We start from the raw sequence: 20,328 nt of genomic DNA, 5'->3' as shown, positions 1-20,328 counted from the left end.
TGCCACGCAGGCAGTGCAGGGGATGCTGGGTAATGTCAGCGGATATATGCCTGGAGTGGTGGAGCTCCTCTGTGACCAAATACTCATCTCTTCTCTCAACCCAAAAGAACCCATTAATATTTCAAATTAATGCAAATAACCTTAAATGATGAATAATTGCCTCGTATCAAAATTCAATTACTGTTAAACACTGACGAATTGCTGATTGAAAATTATGAATAATTTCTTTGACAGAGTCGGAGGGACCAAGTGGTGAGATGTGAGAACAAAAGACGAGTGTCACAAAGCACATTGTTAGTGTAGATATATCATTACATACCTGAACGCTGTCTCCCATATGTACCAACCAGTCACCCTGTGATATGAAATATGCATTTTATAGGAGAGAAGATCTTGAAATAGTTTATAGACAATTCAAATTTAATCTCTTCAGCTGCATCAACTCAACCTTTTTTAAACAAAAAGAAATGTTTTCATATAATATATGCAAAAATACTAAAAAGACCACGTAGAGTCAGTGAAGGGAGGTCAAGAGGGGGAAAATCAACTTTTATTCTACATGGGTGGACCATTTCTAGCTCAACTAAAATCAATCATAAGTCGCGTTTCCATCACAGTTTTGACAAAGTACAATTGCGACTTGCAGGTGTTTCCATTAAAAGGTGTTTTGCGTATGAGCCGTAATTCTCATAAAATCTCATCCTGCGAGACTCCACTTTGTTTGCGGAAGTAAGATGGACATTCCAAATCTCTTGCGAGCTGGAACAATGGGTGCGGTTACATGATGGCTTCTCATTCAGAATGAAATCAATCTGAATGAAATCATTCGCACTTAAAGTGTTTCCAGGTAGTTTACATGGGAAATATTCATTACGAATGAGGGTTTACACGGGAGATCAGTTTAATCGCGTTTATTCGGGTCCACGCAAGGTTTGTGGCAGGGAAGGTTTCTGATTGGATAGGGGGCGGGGCATATGTTACGTGTTTACGTTTACCGGAAGAAAACACTGTAGTCCTTGTTACGGATAACAAGATGCTTGACGACGCCGTTCTTAGTGCCTTTTTCGGGCTTGTTTTGCTTATATTCTTGAAGCAGCAGTACGACAACAACCTTGTTCTGCTAATGCTTCGTCTGTTGAGGAGGAGAAGGGAGGTAGAAGGTCGAAGAAGGGAGATAGAAGACCGTGCTGTGGAGAATGGAAACTGGTGAGTGCAACGAGTCCGACTGCTCTATCTGAGCCCGTTGCTATGCGCGCTATATACGTCATCGCGCCAAAAGGGCAAGGAAATGAGCATGTGCAGAAAGACCGGAATGAACTTAAAGAGGAATGAGTGTATACAAGTGAGAGAAATTCTTTCATTTGGAATTAGAAACGGAATATTCCAGCCCCTTACATCGGATTGAATTTGCATTCCAAATTAGGTGTTTACAAGATCATTTTTAATAGGAATTAACTTTCATTCCGAATGAAAAGGGAATTAAACTGTCCATGTAAACGCACTCAATCATCTCCTCTCATCTCATCATTGCCACTGCTGCTGTTGCAGTAGTCTACAACTGAAGACGAGGAGAGCGAGTGGTATTCCAAAGGCAAAGTCCTTATGTGTGGCAGCGACCACGGATAAAGGATTTCTGGGAGAGGATCATGAACAAGGAATTCACTTGAATGTCCGGTGATTAGGGCCGTAACGGTACATGTATTTGTGTCGAACCGTTCAGTACGCGACTTTCGGTTCGGCACGACCCTGTACCGAATTATTGGGCGCAGGATATTATTTTATTTTATTTTGTTTTATTTTAATTCCGTTTTTGCGAGCCGAACCATTTAAAATATCTACGTAGTTCCTAGACAGGCATAATTGAGTGACAGACCGAGTCTGACCGTAAATCTCCGCCTTCACTTTGTGCAGCGCATTCTCGCATTTTGACAACATGGCAAGTGAGCCTGACGAACCTGAAGACCCACCCGCAAACCTTAAGTCCTCAGTTCGGGAACACTTTGGTTTCAGGGTAAAATACGAAGATGGAAATAAACAAGTGGACAAGACAAAAGCAGTGTGCCGACACTGCAGAACAGATGTTGGGTATGTACTTGGAAACACGTCTAACATGCTAACGCATCTAAAGCGACACCACCCGAGTTTGAACGTTAACCGGCACGACTAGAAAAAGCAATCTGATGCAAACTACAATATCGTCGTCGTTTAAAAAGAAAGAGCGTTTCCCTGACCATCACGCTAAAGAAATAATCAACGCCATTGGAGTTGAGTAAAATTGTTTAAGCTGCACTTTAGATATAAGCATGTTTTGTTTACTGCACTTTAACAAAGTGAGAAAGCTGAGTAAGTTCCTAGTAAAACTGAATCTGAGCAGGCTTTAAAGCTGACCAGCTGCACTATACTTTTTATTTTAATTGAGTAAAACTGTTTAAGCAGAAATCTATGTTTATATTTTTCATTCAAAAAATGTGTTAAAAAATAGCAGGATTTTATTTTTCACTTTAATATTTCTATTTTCATTCAAACAATGTGAAAAAGCAGGATTTTATATATATTTGTTTCATTCAAAAACTGTGTAAAAAGAGTTAACTGCTGTGGTGGTATGTTTTAATAAGGTTACCAATAAGTAAAAGATATTTAACAGTTGTCTATTTTTTTCATTACTGTACCGAAAAAAACCGAACCGTGACTTGTGTACTGAGGTACGTACCGAACCGAGATTTTTGTGTACCGTTACACCCCTACCGGTGATGTATACTTGCGAAAAAAGTGTTTCCATTACACTCCTGTGATATACTTCTATATCGACACATCTGAAAAACCACCTCATGAGAGTGTAAAAACTTTTTCTCAATATTTGAGAGTTTTTTCGAAATGTAGGTGTTTCCATTACCAGTTTTTTGTTGCGATATTTAGGTTTTGCGCATCGCCATTGATTTCCCCGAATCGATTCAATCTGATTCAATATTTTAGTTACAACACCACTTTTTGCTGGTACGTGAAAGAGATTCTCAGAGAACTAGGACACAACTGGACTGAACTGTAAAACAAACTGAAACACTAAGACATTCATTCCTCTAAAGGGACTTTAAGGTTCTACTGACATATTTTTAATAACACTGTGAGTGCTTTACAGGGTGTTTAATGAGTGGAACAATTGGCAGCAGCCAGTGGTTTCATGCTTTTCCACTAATTAACAGTTTATGAAGGTAATGAGTAAAATAACTGTCAAAATCAAAAAACTGTTAAGGTGGGAAAGGTTGTTGGACTCCAATCGAGCCTCAGTTTACATTATAGACTGTAGTTCACTTAATTATTTTTACTGATTACTGTAGCTGACAGATTTATATACACACGGAGGCAAACATATGCATGCATGCAAAGTATTTTAATCAAGTCTATATATGCACATAGTTTGATTTTGATTCTAAAAATGGAAAGAATACATTATTTACTGCAGCTGGATGGATAAATAAAATCATGACTTTCAGAGAATAAACTTTGATGCCTATTTAACTGTGCTTTGAATTTCTTATCAAATTAACCAATAATACATCGAGTGAAATAATTCGAGGGTTTTTTTGCATGGTAAAATGTCTGTATTAAATGTTCATTCCAACAGTAGTGCATCTCTTTTCCCCACATTTTCACCAGACTCCTCCTCTGGATTGATCTTTGACAACACGATGATATTATTCATCAGTTTCTAGGAAACAGCTGATGTAACTGCTCAGTCAGTAGGTGTGTGTCATGTTTTTGCCCTGAGTATGAAAAGAATTTCCTCAAGGGGACATTACTCACCAAGTACAGAAACTGCCAGGGCAAAACTGTGCTCCGTCCCTCTCATGGTACAACAGCTCCACCTTCAGGCATCTGCAGAACAAGCATCAATATAATGAACATTCAGCACAACGTCTCTGTGTTGACTGTGGACTTCTCAGATACAAGGGAACAATACATATACATATATACACATATACATATTACAATTTGTAAAATAATCCAGCGTTATCAAACAACATCCTGCAAGCGAGGGAGGAGAAATTATCTAAAAAAGAATTTAAAGGAAGAAGGCTTGTGTGGCCCAAACTCAAACAGTCAGTGATTTCAGGTTAATGCGCTTCAATACTATTTTGAAGTACTTTCGGCCCAGTCAGGCGCCAAAAAGTGCATCATGGTTATGAGGATGTTTCCACATCCAATAATGGTCGATTCAGATCCTCTCTTGCAAACTATGAAATATTTATCATATTATTGCTATGGAAAAAGCAATTTAATGTATCTTGCCTGATTCTAATGGTCAATTTTAAAGCCAATATTGGCCAATACCAATGATGTACCACTGTTATCAGCATGTTGCCAATTCTGATATTTCATTTAAAGTCAATATCAGCTGATATCGATGATGTGCAGATATTATCCTGCATCCCTAGGAATCATTTTTGAACCATAACAGGACATCTTGACTGGAGGTTCCAACAATGGTAATTTAACGTCTCAGTGTTTGCTGGGATACACTGCTCAAAATTAAGACGGTGCTTTGACATTTCTGGCTTCTGACCTTAAAAAAAGTGTCTATTTGGGGCTTCTTGTCATTTTCATTTCAGATGTAATGTTCTGTATTTGAAAAAAACAAAGACTAGTCAATCAAAACTAATACAGAGTTGTATAACAGGATTTTCCTCTTCTCCTTTACTCTCACATTAATCATATCATGACCCCTGGTGAGCCTTTGTAGGGCTGAGTTGGGAACCACTGGACTAAACTACCTAACTGTACATAAAGTAGTTACAACTAGCTCCACCTCAAGCAGCCACAACAGTAACATGCTGCTTGTCTTGTTTGTCTCTACCTCTTTCTTTATTTTGTAAAGCACTGATGGATATAAACACTTTGCTCCTCTGAGTACTGTGTATAAATGACAACAGATTGTACCTTGACTGTTTCAGGCATCTTTCGTATTATCTGTAGGACTATTTATCGCCACATGATGGAGCCAAAGTAGCATCTGGTGTCACGTTGAAGAGTGTTTATACCGTTTTCTGTCCTGTTTAGGTGGAGTACCGGTGCTGCAATGTAAAAATACTCCATTACAAGTAAAAATCATGCATTCAAAATCCTACGTAAGTAAAAGTACTAAGGTATTATCAGCAAAATGCACCTAAAAAGTAAAAGTACTTGCAGAAAAAATGAACCCTGTGACTCATACATCATTAATTATAAAATTACTACATAGGTAATACTGATGCATCAGTGTTAGAGCAGCTCAAGTGTTGTAGCTGCTCAATGTTGAGCTAGATTGAACCACCTAAAATATAGTTAGTTTAGTCTACGTAGGGGTCAGGCCTCTCCAAAGGGTCACCAGATAAAACAGAGGACTTTTAGGCCCGTTTCCACTGAAGAAGTTCCTGGTACTATTTGGGGGGGCAGGAACTACTACAGGAACGTCCTCTCGCTCGGCCCTCTCAACCGCCGTGTCTCCACTGAGAGGGCGGAGTAGGAGGAAGGTTCCTGTAAAGTTACCGGGCTCTGGATGTGACGTAATCGTTACGCGACCATTTTGACCGGGGCGACGCGCCAAAGAAACAAACAAAGAAGAAGAAGCAGAATCGTACGACTCCTCGTCTGCTGAGTTTTAAAAATGCCGGCTATTTTGTCGCTTTCTGTTGACGTCACGTCCCGCCTTGAGTATATCCAATCAGCACCAAGTAAACCCCAAGCCCCAGCCAGGAGTTTTTCGGGGCCGTTCTGAGTACCTACTCCGAGGCAGGGACTTGTTTAGCCCCTGTAAAAGTTCCGGGACTCTGTCCTTCGGGGGTAGTTCCTGCGGTGGAGACACGCACCAACGGGCCCGGCCCCGTAAAATTACCCCGAAGTTCCTGCGGTGGAAACAGGTCTTATGAGTTGATTAATAAGACAGAGAAGAAGAAGAAGAAGAAGAAGAAGAAGAAGGAACTGAGTTTTTGCGGCCCAGTTGCCAGAAGAAAATGTTGGCATTGTGTGTTTCTGTGAACCCATACATAGTTTATCAACATGTCTATAGTGACATAGTCCTGATTACATGCATATGAGCTGATATATCATTGGGAGGTGGAGGTGATAATGGATGGCGTGACACTTAGGCAAGATGGCTGCCTGCCAAGCTGCAGACCACCACCAGTTGTTTCTTGGCGACCCTTTGCAGCATTTCCCCCAGTGCTTGTGGCACCAAACCTGGGTGTATTTAGCGGCACGTCATGGCCTTTCTTAGCGGCATTTAAGCCACTGAACCTGGGTGTTTTTCACCAACACATCCCGATGTTTGAGCCACCAAATGTAGGAGTTTGGTTTTTTTCCCAAGCAACTTTTGTGCTACTAAAAGTGAATGTTTTCAGCCTGTGGTTTTTGTGCCTAAACTTAACCACACGTTAACCACAGTGTTGCTGAGAAACATACAGTTTAAGTGTATCTGCTTCAAAATAATGCACAAATACAATATATCCGTGTTTTGCAGAGATGTACAATGCTAACATTTTTTCAAGCTATTGAGTTGGTTTCTTGTATGCAAAATAAAAAGGGTAAAAAAAATTCTATACTTTTCTTTTATCTTTGCTTGTTAGTTAAATATCATATTTGACCTCTTCTGGCCTCGAACATTTATTTAAATAAAACCATCTGAGAAGTCTATGGTGGAAACTTGGAGGAACAGTTAAAAACCAAAATTACTCCCTACTTCACTACTAATAGTAGTATACAAATATTTGTCTTTGATTTCAGACACAACCCTAGTTGAAAAGTAACTAGCGGTCAAGCGGTGATTAAGTGATAAAAGCACAATATTTCCCTCTAAAATGTGGTGACATATAATTGTAAAGCAACATTTGAGTACCTCAAAATCGTACACAAACAGTACTTGCGTAAATGTACTCAAGATTCAGTGATATTAAGGCAATCACAACAACCTGATAAGCCACTTCCTGAAGTCGGAAAAACACCAGTAAATGAACAGATTATTCAATGATTGTTAAAATGCCTGAGGCAAGCCTGTAAAACTATTTTAAATCAGATTTTAATCTATTAATGTCACATACAAACAGCTTTGAGCCAATATTCATATGATAGCTGACTCAAACTGAAGAGGAAGTTCATAGAAAGTTAATGGCTATCCTCTCTCTGAGGCATTTCTTCCCCACTAGTTTACCTTTCATGAACTGAAGCTGAACTACTGTGCCTTTTTATGAACCAACTCCCAGAGCAGTCATTTGTTTTTAGAGCCACTTCCTCCCTCCATCCACCTCCCCTCCTTTTCTCACAAGCCTGTCTTCCTCTCTTTCTTTTCGCCTCTTAATAGAGCATCAGATTCCTCGCGTGAGAACATCGTATCGGGTCAGGTTGATTGTGATATTGGGTTACTTTATTTTTCCTTAGTCTTTAATCCCTCATTCAGACGGACCAGTCAGCCTTTTCTTCGGGGACAGCTTGGATTTCAGAGCTGGACTTGGATGAGCTTTTAGAAAAACAGCTAAAATACAGGTCTTCTGCGCTTATTCCTAAAGTAAAATAATGGTTTAGCATTGCATAAGGCGACTGCTCACTTAGACAGGAGGAGAGCCCTTTAAGTACAGCACAAATGGTAATGTGAGGAGATGAAACAGGATGCATTAACCTGTTCATTTCCAAATGGAAGGTTATATTGAATGACTACGGCTCACAAGAGGACGGAAATTACATCTATTGTCAATTACCTTCAATTAGGAAAGTGATCTATATTCATCAAGTACAGTATGTGCACTGTATTTCCATAGTAAACAATGCTGAAGGGACATCCACGAAAAAGTTAACCATCAATGTCACGGTTCCAACTTTAATACAAGTTATATAAATATCTATCTGCATCACGTTGTTCATGTGATTCCTATGAAGTCTGAATGATGCATATTTAGGTCAACGGATCAAAATAAATTCAGCAGAACCAGAGATGTTGGTTTTTTATACCGTGCATTCTTCATTTAAATCCTGGCACGTGCATTACCCAGAATGCAACACCTCAGACTGTTCATCTGAGATTCAGCTGTATTCTGCCAATAGTGGGAGTTTTAAGAGTGTTTCTAGTGCTTAGCTAATGCTAGCATGCCAACACCCTAAAGCTCAGTCCATAGGGACTTGGGTTGGGAACCGGAGGGTCGCCTGTTCGAGTCCCCGTTCGGACCAAAATATGGAGCGTGGAATGGTGGCTGGAGAGGTGCCAGTTCACCTCCTGGGCACTGCCGAGGTGCCCTTGAGCAAGGCACCGAACCCCCCAACCACTCGGGCCGCCTCACCAAGGGCAGCCCCCTCACTCTGACATCTCTCCACTTTGTGCATGTATAGGTCCTGTTTGTGCATGTGTGTGTCTTTCGGACCTGTGTGTAATTGACAAGCAAGAGTGAAAACACTGAATTTCCCCTCAGGGGGATTAATAAAGTAAATAAACTTAAAACTTAACTTGAACATCTGGAGAATACCTGCTAAACACTGAGCATGTTCAGTGATGTTTTTAGATGGGGAAAATAAGGTAACAGATGCAAAACCAGCATATTACACAATATAGAGCTTGTCATAACGCGCTATGTCACATTTCCCACCACCGTGATAAAGTTTTAAGTTGGATATTCAACTTTCACTTCGGACCTAGTGGCGTCTTTTTATTCTGTTTGACCTGACAGGAAGAGGACAGTTAGCTCACCTCTCTGGGTCACATTACATCAATCAATCAATCAATCAATCAATCAATCAATCACTCATTTTTTTTGTCACATGAAATAATGAAATATGATTTCAGTGAAAAGCAATAGTCAGTTCCATCAATTTGTGTATTCAAAACTGTGAAATAATAAAAAATGTCTATGGAGACTGGCTAAGGAAGCTACTGAATCCATGAAGACGTGGCAGCTGTTGAAAAATAACATGAATTTTCCATTAAAAAATATCTATATAAAACAGAAGAAATAACATTCAAACTAAAGATAAATCAAATCTGAGTCACTGGGTCACATTACATGGAAGCTATTGAAAGAAAAACAATCATTTTTCATAAAAATATTAATAGAAAGGGCACGAAAACTCCATTTGGAGTGGTGTATCCTGTAGGTAATGTGTAGCAAAGCATTTTCATGTTAAATCTGAGTCACTGGGTCACATCACATGGAAGCTAAAATATTTATGTAAAGGGAAATGACATTAAAACATGGGTTTGTGTTAATTTAACAGCACTACATTGATGATCGCTGAGAGTCAATGTGGGTCGATAGCCAACCTCAAACAGACTTCACTGCGCCCCTCCCACCCAGTTTAACACAGGTGATAATTGCTTAGCACACACCTGTTCTCCGGATCCATTTCTACTTAGTATGCGCTGTCCGCTTGGTTAGCCAGGTTTGCCAAATGTCGCCGTGTTGTCCTGCTGCTTTCATGTTTGGTAATCCTCTCAGAAAGTCGGCCCAACCGTCCTCTCTAACAAGCTAGCTAACGTTAGCCGTTAGCAGTTAGCTCGTGTTACAGCGGCTAGCATGCAGTACTGGTGTAAAACCACTCATATTAAACCTGAATATTTTTACCAGGCGTTTGGTTTATAACAAGTTGCGGCGGCTGGTGGGCACCGAAATGTTTAATCTCAATTTTATTTTCTTTAAAACAACATTAATTTAATTCGTAATCTGCAGCGTTATCGGCGAACGGGACGACTTCAAACAAATATTTCCGGCAGACAACCAGGAGCCAATGACCGAACAGTACTCGGCAAAAAGCCAATCAGATGCAGCAGGGTTCAGCCAATCAGCTTCGTTTATACTTCCTGCTGTTTTCCCACACTGAGGCCACTTGACCTTTAGGCTGTGACCGACATCACCATAGACCCAGAGCCAGAGATAACAACACGATGATCAAGATGTTCTCTTCTATCGCTCCGCATAGACCCTGTTCACTTTCTAGCGCACTACACAGTGAGTAGTGAGTGATAATTGTGAACACGACTAAAGAAACATAATTCATTCACTGGAGGAATAAAAATGACCTGTTTTTCTGGATTACCAAGATTATTATTTCAGATTTTTTTTTCTAATAAAATTCTGCTCTTGCTTTTTTGAGTTAACAAGGTAATACTCATATATTCGCTCTTTTTTAATTATTCAGGGTTTTTTTCCCCATGAAATCTCTTGTTATAATTCTGGTGTAATAATGTTTGCATGAAAACTTTTCTCAGAATTCTAACATAGGCTCATAATCTTAATTCAGAAAGTCTTGTATATTCTTTTTTTTTTTAAATTCTTTTTATTTATTATTTTTTATTTTCATTATCAATGTTATTTCCTTACTTTAGAAAAACAAGAGCATTTTTTCATGAAAACTTTTGTTGTAATTCTAATACAATAATATTGTTAATTCAGAAAATTGGACAACTGAAAACTTAACTCAGAATTCTGACATAGGCTAATAATCTTAATTCAGAAAACCGAGGTAATACTCTTGTTTATTCTCTTACTTTTCTTTTTTTAGTTAGTTATTAGGGTCAGGACACTATTGTAATCCTAGGTATTCTTCTTCTTCTTCTTCTTCCGAGGAAATCATACTTCCCATGGGTGAAAACTCACCAAACTTTGCACAAAGGTCCAGTCTCATGCCAGATATCCTCAGCTGTAAACTCAAGCCAATAGTCCTGATGGTGGCGCTACAGCAAGCGTCTAAAGTTCAAAACTTTGAAAATTCATAACAAATCAACCATACGTGCTACAACTTCACAACTTTCATCAAACTGTAGCCCCAATACTGAAGAAACTTTTGTACATTTAAACCTATTAAAAATTATGAAGTTCATCACTCTGTTTTTTTCAAAAAACTGTAAAACTTCTTAAACCTATCTCCTCCCACAATTTTTGCTCAATTGACACCAAACTTGCTACAGAGCATCTTCAGACTGTCCTACAAAAACTACGTTTCTCAGATTTTTGATTTATCAAAAATTGAGCCTGCAGTGCATCAAAATGTTTGACTGTAAACATATACATGCAAATTCTTGCTAAATAAATCTTCAATTCATTCATTCATTCATCTTCTAACTGCTTCATCCTCTTGAGGGTCGCCGGGGGGCTGGAGCCTATCCCAGCTGATATTGGGTGAGAGGCAGGGTACACCCTGGACAGGTCGCCAGACTATCGCAGGGCTGACACATAGAGACAAACAACCATTCACCCTCACATTCACACCTACGGACAATTTAGAGTTATCAGTTATCAGGAAGCCGGAGTGCCCGGGATCGAACCGGCAACCCTCTTGCTGTGAGGCGAGAGTGCTAACCACCACACCACCGTGCCGCCCCTAAATCTTCAATGTTCATGAAAAAAAGACAAAATTCCAGAGTCATGGTAGATGATGTGTGGCAAATTTCAGAATTTTATCTCAAAAAACTGAATTTTTGACAGCATTTTGAATTTTGCTCTCATGTGAACAATTGGAGTCAATGTAAAAATGGCAATTTTAAACACCAGTTTTTCACTTATGGAGCAAATCAATCATTGTTACAAACAAATTACCAACATCTCCATGCTGTCTAGATGCAATATGTGTATTTTCAGATTTTTGTCTTAATAACTGAATTTTTTACAGTGGTTTGAAATCTGCCTTTCCATGCATGGACGGCTGCTAAACCTGCACGTCTGGCTTAGTCAGTCTGTGAAGCTACACATGAATTGTCACTGACTAATTAGCTTAGTGAGACAGAAATTGATTCTTAGTCTCTGAGGTTGTGAGTTCAAGCCTCAGCTGATGCAAAAGGCAGATTGTGTTGCTAAATTCCTAAATGTCTTCCAGTTCTTCTGCTTGTTGCTCAGAATTGCCTAAAAATGCCCGGACCCGACCCATCGCTGCGCAGCAGCTATAATTGAGGTTATTATCTCTTTAATTTAGGAAAACAAAAGCAGGTTTTTCCATGAAAACTTATAATTCTGATATAATGTCATAACTTTGGAAAATTAAGGATTTTTTTTCATTACATTTTTTTTTTCAGAATTCTGACATATGCACATAATCTTAATTCTGAAAAGCAAGATATTTTTTTTCCATGAAAACCTTCTAAAAGTTGCGATAATAATCTTGTGTTTAAGATATTTTTTAGGGCATTTTTGCCTTTAATTGATAGGATAGTGGAGTGTGAAATGGGGGGAGAGAGAGGGAGTGATATGCAGCAAAGGGCCACAGGCTGGAGTCGAACCTGGGCCACTGTGGCAACAGCCTTGTACATGGGGCGCCTGCTCTACCACTAAGCCACCAACGCCCTGCGATAATATTATATATATATATTTTTTTTTCTCAAATGAATACATTATGCTTCCATGCATAGCCAATTAAAGAACAGTTTAAAACTATTATATCCAGACGCAGACATTAAACTACGTGATAATGAATACGTTTTTTGTGTCATGCATTAAACCAGGATTATATTAATTTTAAGTGGCAGAAAGTAACGACGTATATGCATTCAAGAATTGTTCATAAGTACAATTTTGAGTGTTTGCATTTCAAAGGCAAATATTAAGCTTTTTACCTCACTTTATTTATTTCAAAATGTTGGTAACTTCACAGATTCAAATTGATAGTACAAAAAGGTAATCCCCATGGGGAAATTCACAAGCTGAATATACAGAAATTTAAATGAGCTGCACCTTTATGAGCCAAATGAGTTTGAACTTCAGGTAGTATAGCTGAGTACATTCTTATGTTTATACATTTGTACTTTTACACAGATCTCATTTTGAATGCAGGGCTTTTAGGTGTAGCTGAGTACTTCTGCACTGTCTCACATAAGCAAAAGTCTTTATGTATTGTTCCTGGACCACTAAAACCACATTTTTGTCTGCAGCCAGCAGGAGGGGCTAACATTAGCATTTAGCTCAAAGCACCATTGTGACTGAGTCCAGCCTGACAGAGCTGCTGCCATGGCTGTAGACTCTTGTTTGGCCTCTGTCAGCAGTGTTTTTTTTAAATGATTCAATCAGAAACACAGGAGACACTGAAGAGGCCGAGGGGAATCTGCTGTGTAAGAGGCTGCTGGCGGTTACATAATGGTTTGTGGGAACACATATCTCAACATTAAATGTGCCATCGCAGATTCTCCACAGATAACAATACAAGTTGGTACTGGAGCTGCAGACGGAGCACAGGAACACAATGAGCTGAACCTGATACCTCCTCATATGTGTGACCGTCAGAGGGCGACCCAGTTTGTGTCCCCACATGAACTCCTCCTGAGACAACACAGAGAAATAATACATGAAGGTATCAGAGCGGTTACAGCTCTTTAATGGCAAAATAAATAAGACTTCTCCCCCATGGCTGTGTTTTATACACGAGGAATACAAAGCAGCTACAGAGAGTAACATGACCTATAATTACAGAAGCACAATAACATGGCGACGTCCTGCAGGCGAAGATGCATTAACGTGTACTTTATTATGAATATGACAAAGTTCTTCTTTGAAACATCTGAGATGGATTTAAACTGAAATAATACAGCATGTTTGTAAAGTTCAGAGTCACACTCTTTGACGTGTGTTCACATTAAACCTTAGAGCTGCCATCTCTCCCAGATCATGTGTGTGAGCGAAAACAAATTAAGAATGAGTTCATGTATTCCTGGTTGCAACATTATCTTTAACTGCCAATAATCTATTAACCCTCATTATGCACTCCATCAGTCTCCAGTTTGATTACTGAAGAATTATCCACCAATCAGTGTTCAGTTTAAACAGAATTTAACATTTATAAGCAGTAAATGTTGTATAAAAAAACTATAAACCACTATAATGTGGTTGTAAGCTGATATAAAGACATTTGTTAAGTGTTCATTAATGTATTTGCACTGAAAGAAATTGTTTGTCCTGTTTTGTCAGGTTTACATATTCAAATTACACATAAAGTTTCCATTGAATTGAGTCAATAATTCTAACATAAATCAAAAGATACCATTTATGTAATTAAATTAGATGAAACTGAGCTGAATAGAGTATGAGAATTTATGCTCACAGAATTTACGTTATTGAAATACATAGAATTTATTAAGTTATTAGGTATATAAACTTATTAAAGTAAATACACTGAATATATTTACAGTAATTACATGAATTTAATAAAGTAAATTAGATTAATTCTTTTCATGTCAGTTTGATTTAATTACATAAATGGTACTTTTTTGGTTCATGTTTGAATTACTTGACTTAAATGGATAGAAATTTTATGTTATTGAAACGTGAAATTGAGAACAGACCATTTCTTTGAGTGAGTCAACAACAAAAATTATAACTGAAATCATATTTTATTTGATTTCAGTTACAAAAATTGTAACTGAAATCAAATAAAATATGTCTGCATACTTTCTGTGAATGTAAAATATTTGTCAGTTTCTTTGCATTTAAGGAAATTAGTTGGTCTATTTTGTCAGGTTAAAGTAAGCCAAAAAGAAAAGGAATTAATTCAAATAAAACAGATGAATAGGCTATGGGAATTCATGTAACTCATATAATTTAGCTTACTGAAACACAAAGAAATAATTTACAGTAATTAGATACATAACTTGATTAAAGGAAATTCAACAAATTTGAAATACACAGAATTTATTGACAGTAATTACATAAATAGTTATAGTTAAATAAATTCTCATAACGTATTAATCTCATTTTATTTGTTTAAATTACTTTTTTCCTTTGGTTTATGTTAGAATGACTTGATTCAATGGAAATATTTATATTTACCAATTACCAAATAATTTCTTTGAGTGAGTCAACAACCAAAACTGTGGCTGTAAAATCAAATAAAATATGTCCAAATATTTTCTATTAATTTAAAATATCTTTTTAGTTTCTTTGAACTTAAACAAATTATTTGGTCTATTTTAAGTATTTTAATTAGATATAAAATTTTCCGTTGAATCTAGTTAATTAATTGTAACATAAACCAAATAAAAAGTAATAAATTAATATAAAAAAGAGCTGAATGGGCTATGAAAATGTATGTAGCTCATAGAATTTATAAATATAAAGATTTCCATTGAATCAAGTCTAGCATAAACCAGAAAAGGAAATCAATTAAAATGAGATGAATGGGCTATGAGAATTTATGTAGCTCACTGAATTTGCCTCATTAAAATACAAAAAAAATAATTTGCAGTAATACATAACTTCATTAAAGGAAATTCATCATATTTTAAATCCACAAAATGTATTAAAAATATTTACATAAACTTAAAAAAATAAAGTAAATGCTATAAGATACAGTTACATAAATTCTCAGAGTATTAATAACAGTTTTCTTTGATTTTTTTAATTCTTCATTTATTTATTCATGTTTAGTTAGAAATACTTGATTCAATTAAATTTTTTACATTTAATTGAAATACATAAACCTGACAATAGACCAGATCATTTCTTTGAGTGAGTCAACAACCAAAACTGTCACTGATGTATAAACAGTCAATGTCAAAATGTAACCTAAATAAAACATGTCTGCATATTTTCTATGAATATGAATTATTTTGTTATATTTTTATAAAAACATTTCCATAACAACTGAGCAAACCTGCTGGTCAAAGCCATGACATGTGGCTGAAAGCTCCAGAAAGAAATCCAGTATGTTGTCAAACTTATCCAAAGTCAAAAGTGAACCTTGAAGATGTAATTGCTGCCAAATACTGTACATTAATAAACACTTAAATATACATTTCATCTCCATCTGTTTTAATGTGTATATATGGCTACTACATGCTAAATGTCAGGGGTGAAAATATGTTTCATTAGGATTTAATTATCTTGGTCACATCAACAGTTGAGTTCAATTAAATAGATTTTACAGTATTTTAATACTGCATTGTTTGCATTTCATGTCTCACATGATGATTCAATACACGATTCCTTTAAAACTGCCAGATAATTGGCAAATCTAAGTGTTAACTGTGACTCTTAAATGTGGAGCATCAGTCTGAGTCACAGTTCTTTTCAAACAAAAGCTGCGTGAGTGTCGGGGAAAAACTTGTTTCTACATTTAACTCTTAAGTTTCTGAAGAAAATCCAAACGTCTTTGGAGACACGATGTTCATACCTGTGGCCAGAGGAAAATGTCATGGGTCATGGTTTCTGCAAACCACAAATATGTGATGTTTGCACGTGTTATACATATGATGTCAATGTTTCAAAAGTGAACGTATAAAGTAGTACATGAGCTGACTTTGTCATCGTGAGGTGGAGGGGATGGTGGATGGCGTGTCACCTAAATAAGGTGTCATCACAGTGGGAAGTCTTTGAGCCGAGCAGGAACTCGCAGGCGAAACACTACGGTGCATATTCAGTGGGCCACATACCCTGGAAGTAAACCCCATAGGTAAAAACCTTTTTTGGCCTTTGCACCAGGCGAGCAGCTCCATTGGACTGAACGGGCGCCATCATCCAGTATCTAGGTATTATTAAACATCCATGCCAAAATGCCAAACCTGTGACTTCAAAGCATTCGTCCACAAACCAAAGGGTGATGTCACGGTGCTACGTCCACTTCTTTTACACCGTCTATGGATTTGTCTTCTAAACGCCACTCAAAGAATGACACTGATATAAATATAGGAGGAGTTAACCTGCTGTAACTGTCCTTTATTCCGTACAGAAAGTCCACTTGCAATGAATCCTGTCGGGTGCAGCTTCCAATCAGCTGACAGGACACTTCACAACATTGTTGGTTACTTGCAGAACGAGTATGTGTAAAATTATTGGTTATGACTGATTGATAACTATTTAAAGAGTCAGTGCTCAAATGCCCAGAGACTGGAGATACTCACAGCTACATCATCAGCAAAGACTGACGTAGCAACGTTTGTTTGAAATGAGAGGGTTCATAGACACAACATCTATAAAATATCACAAGCATCGCAGAAGCAGAAACTCCTCATCATACTCAGGCGTATCTCTGGGTCCGATCAGAGTCTGTGAGTGCAGAGCAGAGCAGAGGCAGCTACGGGCCGGTGTTTTGGGACAGGTTGATGCTCCCAGCAGGAAGGGCAGGGAAGGCAAACGGGTCAATGACACCGTTCAGGGGGACTTTGGGGATCTGTGGAAGAAGAGCGCAGACATACTGTGATTATCCTGCAAATTAAAACAGCCAGATGGATCAGATTGTAGGAGGTCACGTCCACTCTATGGTCTCTCCTGACAATAAAAGGACGGAAATCAGGTCTAGATATCAGATCAGTACTGAACATTTGGAGGTGTGAAGAGCGTACAGACAAAACTGTGGACTGCTGGCAGACTCAACAAAGCTAACAAAGGGAAAAATGCCAGCACTCACAAATGTCCTTTTGGTAAATTTAATAAACCAGCTTGGGTGGCAGTACCAGAAACACAGACGATTCGACAGAAAGTCTTAAGACTTTCTGTCGAAACGTCTGTCGCTGTTTTTGGCCGTGCACCTTTCGAGGGGATTTATTTTGAGAGTGCTTGCTTTTTTCCTACGAGACTCAACAAAGCTGTCATAATAATTTCAGGCCTGCTTGAAATATAAAAATCAGCAGTTCACAAAGTGGATGCTGTGACACCATGGGTACCTTAAGGACAGGTGAGGATGCCACAAGATACAATTGCAATTTTCTTCATAGACCATTCTTACTAACATGTCTTATCATCCTATTACCAGCAGCGGTTACCTGTGAGTCTGTGTCATCATGGCTAAATATAGTCCCAGTGGCACCTATTGTCGAGGAAACTTCCACAGAAGCTGTTTTATTATTTTGCCAGGTGTTTATATGTCACCTCTGTTGGGAGATCACCTCAATGGCGTCACAATCGTGCAAGATGCAGTAACAAAACCAGCGTCGGGCAAGAAAATGTAGTGAGCTGAGCTACCAGTTACTCTACATCAAAATAAAGTCTCCCTACACTGAACCTAAGCAAGCCAAGCAACAAGAAAATGGCAAACGTAGCTGCAACTTGCAAAGCTACTTTTATTTCTTTTACTTTGTCAAATTCCCGTTATCTCTGTGATAAGAAAAACTGACAAACACATAGGCGCCCCAGGCTGTTGGGGGTTTGAGAACGCCGTGGCAGTGCCCAGGAGGCGAACTGGCACTTCTCCAGATACTAGTCCATGCTCAGTCCGTATAAGGACTTGAGCCAGCAACCCTCCGGTTCTCAAGCCAAGTCCCTATGGACTGAGCTACTTTCAGCCTTGACTTTAAGCTTGGTGCTTGGATAATTTGGACCAAAATGCTCCTTGGAAGTTGTAGTTGATCTCACTCTTCAAGTTTTTGTGTACACAGACTTGTACCCATGACTTTATGTCAAAGAACGAGCTTTTTCTAACGTAGTGATGATTAAAACTGGAGAATTCCATGCACGTTTAACTCCTGAACTTGCTTTAACTATCAGTCCCTCAACACTGTGCAGCAAATGAGTGGGACGTCTGAAATGACTTCTCTCACTTCACAACTCTGTGTTTGCTGGTCAGCTGAGATGGAGGAGAGGCTCATTAAAACAGGGCAAAAACTGCCTGAGACTTATACACATGTGTGTTTTTTTAAATTATAACCACTTGGACTAAGAGTTGGAAAGCTCTCGTATGGGTAATTCTGAAATCTGAGCCATTCCTTCCCAAATTAGTTTCTAATAGTAGCTTTATTTTACCTGAGCGTCACCGCTCTAACAGAAGAACGACGACTGTAATGATCCATTTTCAGGATGATATTCTGAGTGAGCTGCTCCCAGACCAGCGTTGTGTCCGCTCAGATGAACCAAACCGATATTGCCAAAATCTGTACAGCCAGCTGCCGCCGCCGGGTGCATCATCCCCTGGTTGATGACTCCAGCTGCCATGCCTGGACGTGGCAGTGCAAAGGGAGCATTTGTGGTCGACCCTGCAGCGTGTGTGGTTCCTCTGGCGCAGGAAGGTCCCAGGAGGGGCCCATTCTGTTGGGCAGGAACAGTAGCAGCGCTCGGTATGTGGCCTTCTCTTTTTTCATACATGCAGCTGCCGGATAAGCGCTGCATTTGCGGGTACAATGGCTGAGCTGTCGAGCTCACGCTGCCTGGTGTGTGTGAGGAATGTGTCAGTGTGTGATGGCTAAAACTTTGCAGCAGCTGCTGTTGCCGCCATGCTGATGAGCTCTGTGAACCAGTCAGCGTGTATTGTACAGTTTGGCCCGTCACATCCGAGCCTGACTGACGGCTGCTGCTGTGGATACTGTTGGTGCTTTTAACAGATGGAAAATGTTGTGTCACTTCAGTGTGTGTAGAAATCATTTGTTTGCCACAGTGGTGATTGTTGCTGCTCGGAGGCCACAGCGAAGAGGTGTGTCCCTGGTGAGTGTTACGACACTGTGTGGGTGTTGGTGTGTGAGACGCAACTTGAGAAGTGCCATTTAGTCCAGGCGAACACCCAACACTGCCAAAAACACCTCCCAACAGAGTCTGCTCTGCAAAGCCAGATTTCATGTCCGTCACTGGCTGCCACTGGCTGTTTGAAAACAAAGGTCCAGGATGGTTTCCTTGGACAGATGAACTGTTAATCGACCCAGAAACATGATCCGAGTTCTGCACACACACACCAGCCTCCCTCCGCAGAGCCTCCTCAACGTACGTGAACACATCGTTAGCCAGGATGTGATTTAGTTCCTCTGATACGTCTTCCCTCTGGTCGCTCATCCTGGCGAGCATGTTCTCCCAGTCCCTCAGCTCCGTCTCCTCCACCTCAAGCCCCTCGATCCCTCCAACCCCAATATCCCCCAAAATCTGCTCCAAAGAGTCGATCATGGCTTCAGATGTGAGGTCCCCGGTGAGCGTCCTCTTCTGCGAGGCCTGGATCTGGCCCGGCACACTGAGCAGAGCACGGCTGTCCATGAAGGCTTGCTCCAAAGACGGCTGGAGTTGTTCTTCACAATCAGAGTCCTCTAATTGGTTTAGGATTTGGAGCTGCGGACTGGGTGTCTGAGGCTGGGTGTAAACAGAGTGGTCCTGCCGGAGAAGGGATCCCAGCAGGGAGGCGGGGTCCAAAGGTTTCTCTGTTGTGGGCACTGTGGAGCCCAGTGCACCGGAGCCAGGAGGACCGGGGATAGACTCCATAGAAACGTCGTAGAGGACGCCTTCACCTGTGGCAAGGTTGAAGGGAAGCTGCCGTCTCCTCTGGTGCAAGTGTTCCTCTCCTTCTTCGTTTCTACAGAAAAATATGGAGCGACAAACGGGTTAATATTAACTCCAAAAATTTGAATACTGTACCTTTAAACACTTAAACTAAGGGTGAAGGTTTGGCACAATGACCTCGGCGGTTCTTTAACCAAAACCATTTCCTGCA

General features: G+C 39.4%; 2 protein-coding genes across 2 annotated transcripts in view; both read right to left on the bottom strand.

Moving 5' to 3' along the window:
* zswim6 (zinc finger, SWIM-type containing 6) overlaps positions 1–9,675 on the bottom strand; it is a 91,318-nt gene extending 81,643 nt beyond the window's left edge. The window contains exons 1-2 of the mRNA XM_049560053.1: positions 9,341–9,675; positions 3,802–3,873 (exon numbers count right to left, since the gene is read on the bottom strand). Of these exons, the coding sequence (XP_049416010.1) occupies positions 3,802–3,847 (46 nt within the window). The 5' untranslated portion in view covers positions 3,848–3,873; positions 9,341–9,675. The remainder of the gene's footprint in view (positions 1–3,801; positions 3,874–9,340) is intronic.
* A 3,755-nt stretch (positions 9,676–13,430) lies between these two features.
* Positions 13,431–20,328, bottom strand: part of LOC125878675 (aryl hydrocarbon receptor-like) — a 36,749-nt gene continuing 29,851 nt past the window's right edge. The window contains exons 10-11 of the mRNA XM_049560056.1: positions 18,666–20,190; positions 13,431–17,097 (exon numbers count right to left, since the gene is read on the bottom strand). Coding sequence (XP_049416013.1) covers positions 18,681–20,190 — 1,510 coding nt within the window. The 3' untranslated portion in view covers positions 13,431–17,097; positions 18,666–18,680. The remainder of the gene's footprint in view (positions 17,098–18,665; positions 20,191–20,328) is intronic.

Source organism: Epinephelus fuscoguttatus, linkage group LG18 (genome assembly GCF_011397635.1).
Source record: "Epinephelus fuscoguttatus linkage group LG18, E.fuscoguttatus.final_Chr_v1".
NCBI lineage: Eukaryota > Metazoa > Chordata > Actinopteri > Perciformes > Serranidae > Epinephelus > Epinephelus fuscoguttatus.
Note: the sequence above shows the minus strand (reverse complement) of the source record. Positions and strands in the feature narration are given on the sequence as shown.